Raw genomic sequence first — 12,395 nt, forward strand, 5'->3', positions numbered from 1 at the left:
TTAGGTAATGGCAAATTTCAATGCTAAGAGCAGAAAGGACACTATTTGACTTGCTTATTTTAATACCTAACTTAATTTCAGGCTCAGATTTTATAAGCTGGCTTTCAAAATCTACAACAAAATTCACAGAACTTAAAAGTAGAGGTAAAATTAACATCTTTCTAGTTCTCAAATACTATTTCTGACTTCTTTTCCACTATGAAAGTCTAACTTCATTATGAATCAGCAACTTACCAGTTGTTGTCATTTGTCCATTACTCAATTACTGCTTTCAGTCACAGAACATAATTTTGCCAAGCACATCTTAAACATTTATTCCAGAATCCATCTAAAAAGGCAAAGAGGCCGGATGCTGGGACCGGTTGGCCTCAGTGCTGCAGATGGAACAGGGAGGGGAGAACATGGATGCAGCAGGGAAGGGAGGTGTCAACATATTTAAATATCAAAGTTAATTCTAAGGAACAAAACCAGTTAATTTTTAATGAAGAGCCATGTAGTGCCACCTGCATTAACTTTCTCTGTATCACGTTTAAAGGTTTTTAGAATTCATAGCCTGAGGTTTTTCCATAGCAGAAATTTCTCCCTTTTGAAGTCTGAGCATGTTGCTTGGCAATATCATCCCACCCCCGGGAACATAACCATCACCCTTTTTGTCTGACTGCGTTGCACAGGTGCCCCTGCATCTAAAAACAAAGGCAGGCTATGCAAGCACGCTGACGTATCCACAGTTACAGCAAGCACCAGAATAGAAGCTCAAATATATGCTTCATACTACAGTCCTACAGGAAGTCAGAAACGTACCCTCCTGTTAAAGTACAAAAATGAGCGTTCGGAGATATGTGCAGGGAATACAAATTTAATATAGCCTGCACTAAGTGACATTCTGTTTGTTGCATAGCAACAGGAATCCACTGCAGAAAAACAATATGGAACTTTTTTTTTTTCCCGCTTGCCAAGCTACAATTAACCCCAGTCATTCTGAGAAACAGAACATCCACAGCATAAACATGGCCCTCACCATCAACTTAACCAAGGAGATGAGGCTCAGCACAGGGTCTCTTTTACATCAAAACAACTCTGTGTGTTCAAATGCTTGCAATATATGGTGCTGCTGAGAGAAAATACAGCGTATGAGGCAAAGCAGCATTTTAATTCCATAGTCATGTCCATGCAAAAGTTCTTTAGTTGCAGAAAATCTTTGTTCTCCAGCATGGAACACTTTGAGCATTTTATGTCAGATTTTTGCCCTCCTATATACAACAACAAAAGCTCTCAAGTTCTAGAAGAGAAGCCTACAGCTTTATTTCCAAACAGTTTTGCTTCATTTTGCTCATGGGGTTTTTGTTTGTTGCGGGATTGGTTTTAAGAAAGAAGAAAATGAACTCAGACTAAGGCCTGCTATGAATTTTGAAGCAAAACCGTGCACAGACATCTCTAAGTTGTGCTCCTCCTCGATGTTTTGGATAAGATGATATGAATTGCATAAAATCTTCTCCCCCTAAAAGTGGGAGAATTGTGATCACTGATCTGGCTGGGGAACAGACACCTCATAAGGAATATTAAAACATGGAATAACAATTTCCTCTGGTATTTTTGGTGGTGGCGGTAGGTTTTGCTTCCTTGAAAAAACCTTCCTCATTCCCAGAAAGGCCATGGTGTTCCCCTGAGTTACAAACCAAACTGCAGACATACGCGGAACTCAGCTCAACGCTGAAGAAAGAAATGCAAGAGTTCAAATACATGGATGCAGACAGGATACAAATAAATCATCCAAACTGAAAGGATTCCTAGAAGTTACACTAACAGTGCAGTCTTCATCCTAACATCACTTACAAAGTACGTGCAATTTACCTAGAAGTTCAGGAGAAATAAGGCCTCCAGGCCTAAACAGCATAAAACACGCCATTAACAAACAAGCTTATACACCCTCCCCAGTTCATAACAGCTAAGGACTTCTCATACAATGCCACCAACAGGGCAAAAACAAAATCCTACTATTAATTATTATTAACCATGAGGTAAGTCCTAAGATCCAGTCCTTGCAACACAATCCACTTCTTTTTATCTGTAACCTACAGATTTACCTGCATGCTGTCACACTGGTGACCACGGCTGCAATGCCATCTTTACTTCCTTTATGCAGACACCGTGCTTGCAGAGATATTGGAAACCCAAATGACAATTAAATAGGGTCCTACAGATGCTTACTTGCTTTTCACATTTTTAGCTAAGAACTTTACTAGATACTGCTATGAAGTTTCACATCATAATCATGAGCTACCCATAAAAAAACAAAGAGCACAGTGCTATCTATCTGTATTTACAACCTTCCTGCAACAACCCCTGCAGTACAAGATCTCTCCATGCTGTCTCCGAAGACCTGAGCAAGTTTCCCAAGAACTGAGCACTTGAACGTTTGGGTCCCACTGCTCATCAGCCTGGCAGTCGATCTAATAAAAGATACTGCTCTCCTTATAAAACCTTTTGTCTTGTTTATACACTCAGAGCAACACAGCTACAGCAACAGTACTCAACCTGCAAAACAACCTCTGTGTTTATCTTACTGCCATCCGTTTGCAGATGATCTATTGCTGGAAACAGCAGCAGCACTGTTCTATCACTGAAGAACTGTAGAGCAAGTACAAAATGTAAATGCTGGTTACTCCTTTTCAAAGCTGCCTTTAGAGTATACCAACCAAGAAGGCCAAGACACGGTTTTCTTCCAAACTCTATAAAAGGACTAGTCTAAGATATTGGCAAAATACACAGTGAAATCCCAAAAAACAAGAGTAGAAACTCCCTCAACTTATAGCATAGGTCTAAGGTCAGATGTAAGGTCCAGCAGCAACAGCTCTGGGAGTAATTCGTGTATGAAGCAGTTAACTGAGTTGGTCACTAAAGGCTACTGGATTCACCATGCTGTACTGTGGAAAGCATAAGGAGCAATGGCACTGCCTCACGACATACCACAGAATCTTGAAATTGCAAAACATACTTTTTATGTACCACATGTTTTTTCTTCTTCCTAAATCTTAGCTCAAAATATCAAAATTTTCATTTAAAACCCACTACTGCATTTCCAGTCAGTAGCTAAAAATCTAACCAGGCCGCTGAAGGTGTCCAAAGTGCTAGATACATCTTCTGCTGTATTTTATTAGCAGTAACTTATTGTGCTCTAGTCATTCATCTGTTTGTCCTTCTACTCCTTCTTAGACATAGATTCACAGCTATCTTTTCAAGGTTAACCTCCTAATGTCCTTCTTCAGCCTTCCACTAGCCAGAAGAGCAGTGAACTGGACAGGCCTTTCATGTCCTCAGAGGTCCCTCAACCAGGCTGCAACCAAGAGAAGAGCAGTGACTGCCAAGCAGTGCCTACTGCATTCATTCCTTCTTCATTTCAGACCAAATGGTTTGTATTTCAGTAGTAAGGTAGGTCTGTCTTTACAGCACATTTCTTGCACAAACGCCGAATGGAAATCCAAAGTATCAGCTGCTTCCTGCACCATTCTCACATTCAGCTCATCTCAATGATTTGACCAAGTGCATCGGTGTGCAACGCTAAGCTAAAATTGGATATGATAATTGTTTCTTAAGTTCCCACTGTTAGTTCAACTTTTCTGTGAAAGCAGGAATATTGCGAGAGAAAAGAAAACCTCCAAACTTAATTGCCAATAACTGATCAGTATTTTCACTAGAGAAGTAGACAACCATGACCAAACTATTCATGCCCCAATCTAAGTAAGTTTACTGATTGGACTTAGGCATGCAAAAGCTGCAGGGGTCAGCAGCAATCACCTTCCTATCAGTGCTATCATTCACTACTTTATTATCTCTGCCATAACAAGGTCCATTTGGACTAGCTTTCACTGCTCTGTAAGCCCAGCCAGACCATTTATTTCAGACAATGGATAACAGTGTTCATTTTGAAACTATAACATTCATTTTTACTTAATCTACAGTCCCTAACTGCAGTTTCCAAAAAAGAAAATATGCTTCACAAATGCATTTAACTGCAAGTCTTCTAGTAAAGTTTCACTTGTTCCATTTTAAGTTCAAATTCAAGAAGTTTAAAAGAAAAAAAACAAAACACTGCTCCACTAACTTCAACTGAGTATTTTTATAGAAGAGTCAGCATTGTTTAATGGACTCTAGTTTGCCAAAGGATTGTATACTCTCCTGCAGATATTTCAGGTCTTCAACACAGAAGAGAAAACAAAAATGTATACATCACTATGCATTGTTTATAAAAGATTCAACTTTTAAGAGAAAGCAAAAAGGAGAAAGGATTTTGTTAAATAAGAAAGCAGATCATGAAAAAAAGTTTTCAGAACAAGTAAAGGTGTATATTCTACATCGCAAGCATCACTGACATGAACATCAGCAGCAGCTAGAATAGAAATCCTAGTCTAGAGTTGGAAGCTCAGTACCTTAAAAAGGCCTTTCAAAATAATCAAGAGCAAGCAATTTAAAGAAGCAACACTACTAGGTTAAAGGCTCCAACTGACTCCAAGCATACACTAAGTCAGATTTGCAAAGAGTCACTCAGAAATGTGAATGTAACTTAAAAACACCAAGCATCTCTTCCACCAATGCCAGTAATTAATACCACTAACAAACAGTATTGAAAGTTCAGTTGGAAATGCACAAAATACAACAGAATCTTAATCACCGTCCCATGTAGTATTTGCGTTTTTGATGCCACACAATAAGAACCACAAAACTTAAATGGAAGTCTCCACAAATACACAATACAGAAACACTGTAGAAACATTGGTCTACAGAACTGAAATACAAAAGCATTTACCAGTAGCTCAAGTGTGATGACACCAAGATAAAACACTCCTGTAACTACATGACCTTCAAAGCATTTCAGTTACAAACCTGTTGTTTACGTACAGTAACCTGCAATCAAGTGAGGGATGACAGCAGTACATGGCCTAAAGAAGTCTAAGTGTTAAAATCTACTTCAGGATACTGCTTAAAGAACACAGACTGAAATTGATTTTTAGAAAGAAAACTTTTTTAGCTGCTGTAAAACTGCAATTAAGGTATAACAAAGGCTTCAGCAATAACGATTACTCTTGTAATTATACTACTCTGTTAAATCCAGCTTTTAAACTACTACTTTCTTAAAGTAGGTGGCTAGTACACTGAGAACATAAAGCCAGCAAAGCTCACCTTCTTTATGTAATTGGCAATAAGCACAGATCACTTTGCAGTCTGATTCCAGAAACCAAAAAGAGGTTCCTATTTGTGAACAACAGAAGAATCAGAGAATGTTTGAAACAAAATCCTCCAGTTTTGTTTGTGCTGCAAACAGGGAGCTGAGAGTTATTTCTGGCAGTACGTCAGCCCAACAAAGTAACATTTTTGTATCACGCTCCAGAGGGCAGTTTCCACTTCCCTCCCCCATACTCCACCGGGTATCAGCACCTTCACCATCAATGGAAAAGCAAAAACGTGAACAAACCAAGTAAGAAAACAAAAGCCACAGCACCAGTCCACGAACTTCACAGAGAAGCATCCCGGTTTGGGACTGGACTGCAACAGTAAGCAAGCTTTGCCCGGAGGATGCTCAATACATGACACTAAGAGCAGATTTTTTTGGCCTGAATATTGATCATGCAGTTTGTTCGTTGTTGCTGTTGGGTTATTTCATTTGTTTGTCTCCATGAAGTTAACCCTGTCTATAGATTACTCATGGAGGGCAGTGGGACCTTACATCAGCTCCTTGCGCTGACTCATGCACTGATTCCCAAGACGTACTTAAAACCAGCAGTTCCACAGGAAAATCCCAAGCAAAGCAAGCTGACAAGCAATCTAATGTCCACAGAATGGTAACATTCAGAGCAGTGGGCGCACAACACTGTCAGAAGGCAACACGCAGGATTTTCACTTCTCTTGAGGAACTCTGGTTCATTGAGAAACAGCTATAGGAAAGGAAAGCTTGTAACCACTGACACTGGGCAGGGGAGTTACCAATTATCAGAACGATTAATTAGAACTATCTGAAATAAAACTGAGCATTTTCATCTATAGCATGCGTTGGCATAATGCATTTTAAAACAAAGCATAACTGAGTTCATTACTGAGATACACATTTTTATTCTTTAAGATAGAAAATGTGACAGTAAAAATAAAGCGTTGCATTCATTTCTATCGGGGAAAAAAAAAAGATTCTGTATGCCACTGAACAAAAATAGAGCCACACAAAACTAGCTGTTCTCCAGATTTGAGAGCATGCAGGAAACAAAGGCAAGGAGGAACACCGGGGACCCACCAGTGGATCTCATCTCAGCAGTGCCAGACAGCAGCACGGCTGTGGCCCTGTGTTAGTCCCAGGGCAGATGCCAGCAGCCCAAGAATACAACAGTGCTGTACAATTCACAAGGATTGGCAGGGAAAGGAAGGGTTGAGTGTTTAAGTGAGGTAGGCATCAGCAAAAATTACTCAAATATATTGAGGGTCCTCAAGGCTTGTAAGATTTCTGTCTCTGCTACACTCACTTTTAACTACCATGGAAAAAACAAACTTTTTTCCCCTTCAACATAAAAAGATTGTATCTTTTGCATTCTCTCAGTACTAAAGCACTCTTAAAACCGAAACCTGTCTGGCTGCTCAGAGAGCTGGCACACATATTTCTACCCGCTGAGTGGAAGCAGGCATGAACTGTCAAGAGCAATTCCTGAAGAAAGGTCACAGTAAAGAAGAGAATATTATCAGTTTCAGAAAATACATTTGCTCTCTAATAATGAAAGCAAATGACTCTACCCAGCAGCTCAATAACCTGCTCCTACAATAGTTCTGCATGAACTCCGCTGGCGTGGCAAGAAGCTCTCCTCATCACTAAGTACTTCCAACCCTATGCCTAACGCAGGGCAGAGATACGTCACTTCGGGTTTAAGTGTGTTAGGAAGGCATTCACTGAAATAGGTGCTGGAACAGTAATAATTCCTTGTATGGAAGCATAGAAGAAAGGCTTCCATGCAACAGCAGCCTGAAGTAGGAACCAAGCAACCTGGTCTCCTCTAAGAACCAAGACGAAGCCCTGAATGAGAGTCAAGACAAGGCTTGTGTCTATTTCCTTCTAGAGAGCATTCCTGACTTCTACATACTGCCAAGACCACTCCTAATTTTCACAGGCTGACAACATAATTGGTAAGATGGTCATAAATAGCTTTTTCAAGGACAAAAATTGTATTCTGATCCTGACGCATCTTCCATTCACACACAGTAATCTTTTAAAGACTTTTACTATCAAACTAATTCACTGAACTCGATCCATAGACCTTGAGGGCAAAAACAATTGTCATCTTCCGTACCAGGTAGGCAGAAACAACCAGTCCAAAAATGACTTTCTATTGTCACCAATAAAGTGCTAGCTAACGTCTGCGCGTCTATCAGACAGATGACTCACTCCATCTGGTAGTTTACTTGAGAACAAGGAAAGAAACCTGAATTCTTGTACCCACCTGAAACAAACTGCCTACACCTCCAATTTTGCTCTTGAGACACGAGCAATTTTAGGATCTGTACTGGTTGCAGTTGTGTGTGCCCAACCTCAATTAACTGCATGCTTATGCTTCCAACTTTTTGTCACGTATTTCTGAAGTAAATTAAGCCTTCTACTTCAAATACACTATTTGTGCAAGCAACGAAGCTACAACAAAGGCAACATTCCAAAGTATGACCCCACATTGTGATGTGGAGCATTCAAATTGATGGCTTCTGGTATTTTACCTTAAGTAACAGCAGTTGCTGTGAGAGACTGAACGACACACTACTGTCACCACCAATACTGTGCTGTTGCATGCTTGCTTTTCAAAAGCCCCATGAAATGTACATGGGATTCTTGAAGAACTCCCAGCTCTAATGGAGGAACATGTTCTGTGACTTCTGCCATGCGCTCTCGCTCATATATTAATGATACTGAGTACGGTATCAGACATCTTAGCACAACACTTAAAGCATAATGAAGGCTTACTAACCCAGGCACTAAATAGGCTGACTTTTAAATAACATTAATTATATCCTAGAGCAACATACTTCAGCAGAAAAGCTACTCGATGCGAGGAGAAATTTTAATATGAAAGCCCACAAATTTAACTTCTTATTTTGAAAACACAAGTGAGGATATGACATGATTTTCTAGAAAGAAAAAAAATCTGCAGTAATTTAGCTGCTTGCCCTATCTAAATATAGAGTGAACATTCACACTCACAATACGCATAATAGCCCATCGTAAACACAAATGAACATACAGAGCTCTGGAAATACTCAAATTTAAAGTTCCAAACAAAAAATGCTGTTTCTTTCCCAGTTCCTGAAACTTGGGTAATGAAACCAGATTAAACAGTCTGCTTTCTGACTAGCACACTAATGAAAAACAATTCTTTCCCACACAAAGAAATGGATGTGGAAACCCCAAGAGAAAGCTGTACAGTTTGATTAAAAAAAAAGTCAGCATCTTGGAAAGCTCATTTATTTTTATTGGAGTTAGCATACAAAATGAGCGAGATGCCAAACAACACGAGAGCATTTTAAAAGCATTCAGTTAGCCTCCACTGTAGAATCCCAATTCTACACCATTTTGTTCATCAGCTTCCGTAATACAGATTTCCACGCATCTTTCAATGTCATCTTGTTTACAGATGAGCTTCTTGTATAAATATGATGGGAAGCTGCGTTATTATTAGAACCAGGGCACAAAATTCTGCTGTTGCTTATATTTTAGCTACTTTTTCCCCCCATCACTGCAACCCAGCTGGCTCAAAAGTGAAACCTCACCAAACATAACTATTCCTGGATACCTATTATAAGTGCATTCAGGAAACTACTTTTAGGGCAGTACTCAGTCAGCTAACTACAATACATTAAGAGGAACATTTTTGTATTGATTTTTGCATTAACAAAAACCAACTGTTTACCCAAAGCCAGGGGGGGCTGCTAGTCAAGTTATGTCCCAAAGCAAGTAACTTCGTATCCAGTTCTTCATCTCTTAACTGGAATAGTAATATTAAAAGTTTGTCAGCAACCAAAAGCAGATCCTCCAACAGATACTGCCCAAAGAGCATTTAATTTTAAATCAGATATAAAACAGACTACCACAGGAATTCCTCTGGTCAACTTGTGCTGATGGATGTTTGCATCCTACTGAATTGCTGCTTACTTTATACTACGAAGATGCTCTCCACAACCGCATTTAGTTTGATCTAACACAAGGAAAACTAGTTTGCTCTTTGGTAACTGATCACCTGAGCAACCCAGACAAGATGTGAAATCCGAACATGAAGTCATCGTAATTATTTCAGGCTTGAGATGACTTGAAGATCAGGCCCTCACTCATGTAAGTGCCAAAGAACATAACAGAAACAGAAGTTATGGGGTAAGGCAGGGAGGGCTGCAGCTCACCTCAGGATTACTTCCGGTACTTATTTTTGTGTTAACTGTAGCACCAAATGCATACTTACCTACAGAACAGCAAAAGCACAACGCAGTTTATGCAATTCAGGAAACCATCAACATCATGTAAAAATCTACTTTCAGCAATACCTACAAATATAGAAACTATATCTGAAGCACTAGTTGCTTTTCCTATTCACTCTCTCACTCCTTCCCATCAGGACTTACCTTGACCAGCAAATACCCATTAAAACATGTTGCCCAAGCGCAGCAGGGTGTGCACCTTTTGGTTTGAACATGTTTCAGAAATACAGCGTCAATCCTAGTCTAAACAAGTCCAAAGGGAGAGTGTGCACTGAAAGCCTGCCATTGTACTGGAGTTGGAGCAATTAAACAAAACCAAGACAATTTAATAGTGCCTCTATAGAGAGAAAACGTTGCTTTAACCACACCATTTTCTTAGCTTGTGCAGTTTAATTGGTACGGCTTGCTTTTTTTCTTTAAAAAAAAAAAAAAAAAAAAAGCCCTGCAATCAAGCCTTTGAAGTCAGATTTTTCCAAAACACCCAATGACAGCTCAGCGTGCCCATTCAACACCTAACCTTGTTTCCCTCTCACCAGCTTCACCTTCTGCGCTGAGGAGCAGGTAGAAAGGCACAACAGGTTCATATATGAACATTAACTAACAGCTTGAAGTCAACCACTCCAACACCTAAATAAGCAACCTAAGGGTAGGTTCAACCTAGGCACTTCCCGGTTACACCGGTTAAGAGAAATATTTGCACTGCCTCTGAGCTGGCAGAGGTCCTGAGGCAGACGCTTCAGAGCACTGTGCACAGTGCTGCACATTCAGCGCACAGTGCTGGGACAGCTTCCCTTGCTCCATACCAACCATGCTTTGCCATCATTGAAGCCGGGTTTACATGGGGCCCTCTCCAATGATTTATGGCAACCTTGGTGTAAGCCTGCACTAAGGGCTGCCCAAGGAAGTCAGGAGCACCCCCTGTTTGAAGGGTCTGGTCGTGAGCTGTGAGCTCAAGTTGTAACTTTGTGCTTGCGGGGCATCCCACTTTTACAAAGTGACGCAGACGGGTGAAAATAAATCAGCACAACGTGAAACGAGGGTGAAAGGAGCATGCAAATGCTTACGGCTAACAAAGAGAGCTAGAGGGAAATACAGGAATGCATTTTCCAACAGAACAGCAGGGACAAACCGCGTCCCCTGCTTCCAGCTGCAGGGCTACCGCTTGCATAGAAGGCACACGGGGAAAAGGAAAAAAAACAAACCTTTAAGTTCAGAACCGTAATTGGGATTTCGCGCGAACGGGCGCGGAGCCGCAGCAGAGGCATCGGCCCGTTCTCACCCTGCGGACCTCTCCGCACTCGGAGGGGCCTCCGGCCTCAGCAGCACAAAGCGGGTGGAAGCCCCCGGGGGCCGCAGGGCAGCCGGGGCCGGGGCCCGCGCCGCACGCCGGCTGCTCCTCACCGGTGCCGCCCCGATCCGACGAAAGGACGACGAAAACGGTAGGAGGAACGGGGCGGGAGCGCCGCGGGGACAAATGAATGGGGCGCACGGAGCCGGGTCCCGTGTGGGAGCGGGCAGCCCCCGCCCGGCGCTGTTTACATCGCGGATCCCCCAAGGGGGGATTCCCCCTCCCCGCCGCCCGCTTCCTATCGATCTCACAGGGAGCAGCCCAGCTGCTGCAATGCAACACACGCCGGGAAGGGGCAGAGAAAGGGGGGGGGGGGAAGAAAAAAAAAAAAAAAAAAAAAAAAAAAAAGAACGAAGAAGAAGAATGGAGAAAGAAAGGCGCTGGGCCGCCGTGCGGGCACACCTCCGCCGCGGGAAGGGGCTCCCCGGCCGCACTCCGCCCGGCCCCGCCGCCGCCCCCAGGCCCCTCAACTTCGCCGCCGCGGGGGCCGGGGCCGCCCCTCCCCCTCCGCCGCCGCTAACAATGGGCCCCTCCCCCGCGGGGCTCCCCTCGGCCCGCCGCCCTCCCCCCGCCCCAGCCCCCCGCCCCAGCACCGCGCCGGCCGCCGCGCAGGGGGCCCCGCCGCCCCCCGCCCGGCCCCGGCCCCTCACCTCATGGTGCCGCCCGGCGCCGGGAGCCGCTCCCGCTGCCTCGTTCAGCTCCGCGCTCTCCCCCGCCCTGCCGCGCTCTCTCCTCGCCGCTCAGCTCCACTCGCCGCCGCTCCGCGGGGCCCGGCGCCTCAACGGACAGCGAGAGCTCCGGCAGCCGGCACCTTCCGCCCTCCCGCCCGTCTCCGCCGCTCCCTCCGCCGCCGGGCCGGGCCAGACCACCGCGGGGCGCCGGGGGTGGGAGGGGACGGAGAGGTGGGGGAAAGGGGCGGAGAGGAGCGAACCAACGCGCGGGAAGGGCGGGGGGAGGTGGGGAGGAGGGCGGGAGCGCAGGGGAGGCCGGAGACACCGGTGGGGCCGCGGGAGGGCGGGGCGAGGGCGGGCACGCCCACCCCGTGAGGGGCGCCGGCAGCGGGGGTGCGCTCCTCCTGTCGCCGGGGGTCGTGGGGAGTGCGCCCAGGTGAGGGGCTGGGGGCCTTGTCCGGAGGCTGGCCCTGCGCCGCCTGTGGCCTGCGCCCACGGCACCGAAGGTGCCCCGGGCCCAGCACTGCCGCCGGGAGAGGGGAGGGCTTGTCCCGCTCCGCTCCGCGCTGAGCTGCCTCACCTCCTGCACTGGGTGCAGGCTGCGTGCCGCAACATCAAACATAGTTGTGTTACAGGGCATCCAAAAGAGGGCAACAAAGATGGGGAAGGGTCTGAAGGCGACGTGTGTGAGGCCCCTGGGTTTGCTCGGCCCAGAGCAGAGGAGCTGAGGGGAGGCCTCATGGCGGCTGCAGCTCCTCACAGGGCGTGGAGGGCAGCGCTGAGCTCTGTGTGACAGCGACAGGCCTGAGGGAACGGCGTGGTGTTGGGTGTTAGGGAACTGCTCTTCAGCAGAGGACAGTGGGCAGGGCCCCGAGCTGCTGGAGTTCAAG

The 12,395-nt window shown here is 44.8% G+C and overlaps 1 protein-coding gene across 6 annotated transcripts in view; it reads right to left on the reverse strand.

The window, feature by feature from the left end:
* ENAH (ENAH actin regulator) overlaps positions 1-11,762 on the reverse strand; it is an 87,401-nt gene extending 75,639 nt beyond the window's left edge. For 2 of the 6 annotated variants that reach the window (XM_048937930.1, XM_048937929.1), the window contains exon 1: positions 11,485-11,752. In XM_048937930.1, the coding sequence (XP_048793887.1) occupies positions 11,485-11,489 (5 nt within the window). In that variant the 5' untranslated portion in view covers positions 11,490-11,752. Of the gene's footprint in view, positions 1-11,484 lie in introns of all 6 variants that reach the window. The other 4 variants (XM_048937926.1, XM_048937927.1, XM_048937928.1 and 1 more) reach the window with 4 other exon arrangements.
* Between the last annotated feature and the right edge of the window lie 633 nt (positions 11,763-12,395).

The sequence above is a fragment of the Lagopus muta genome, chromosome 2 (assembly GCF_023343835.1).
Source record: "Lagopus muta isolate bLagMut1 chromosome 2, bLagMut1 primary, whole genome shotgun sequence".
NCBI lineage: Eukaryota > Metazoa > Chordata > Aves > Galliformes > Phasianidae > Lagopus > Lagopus muta.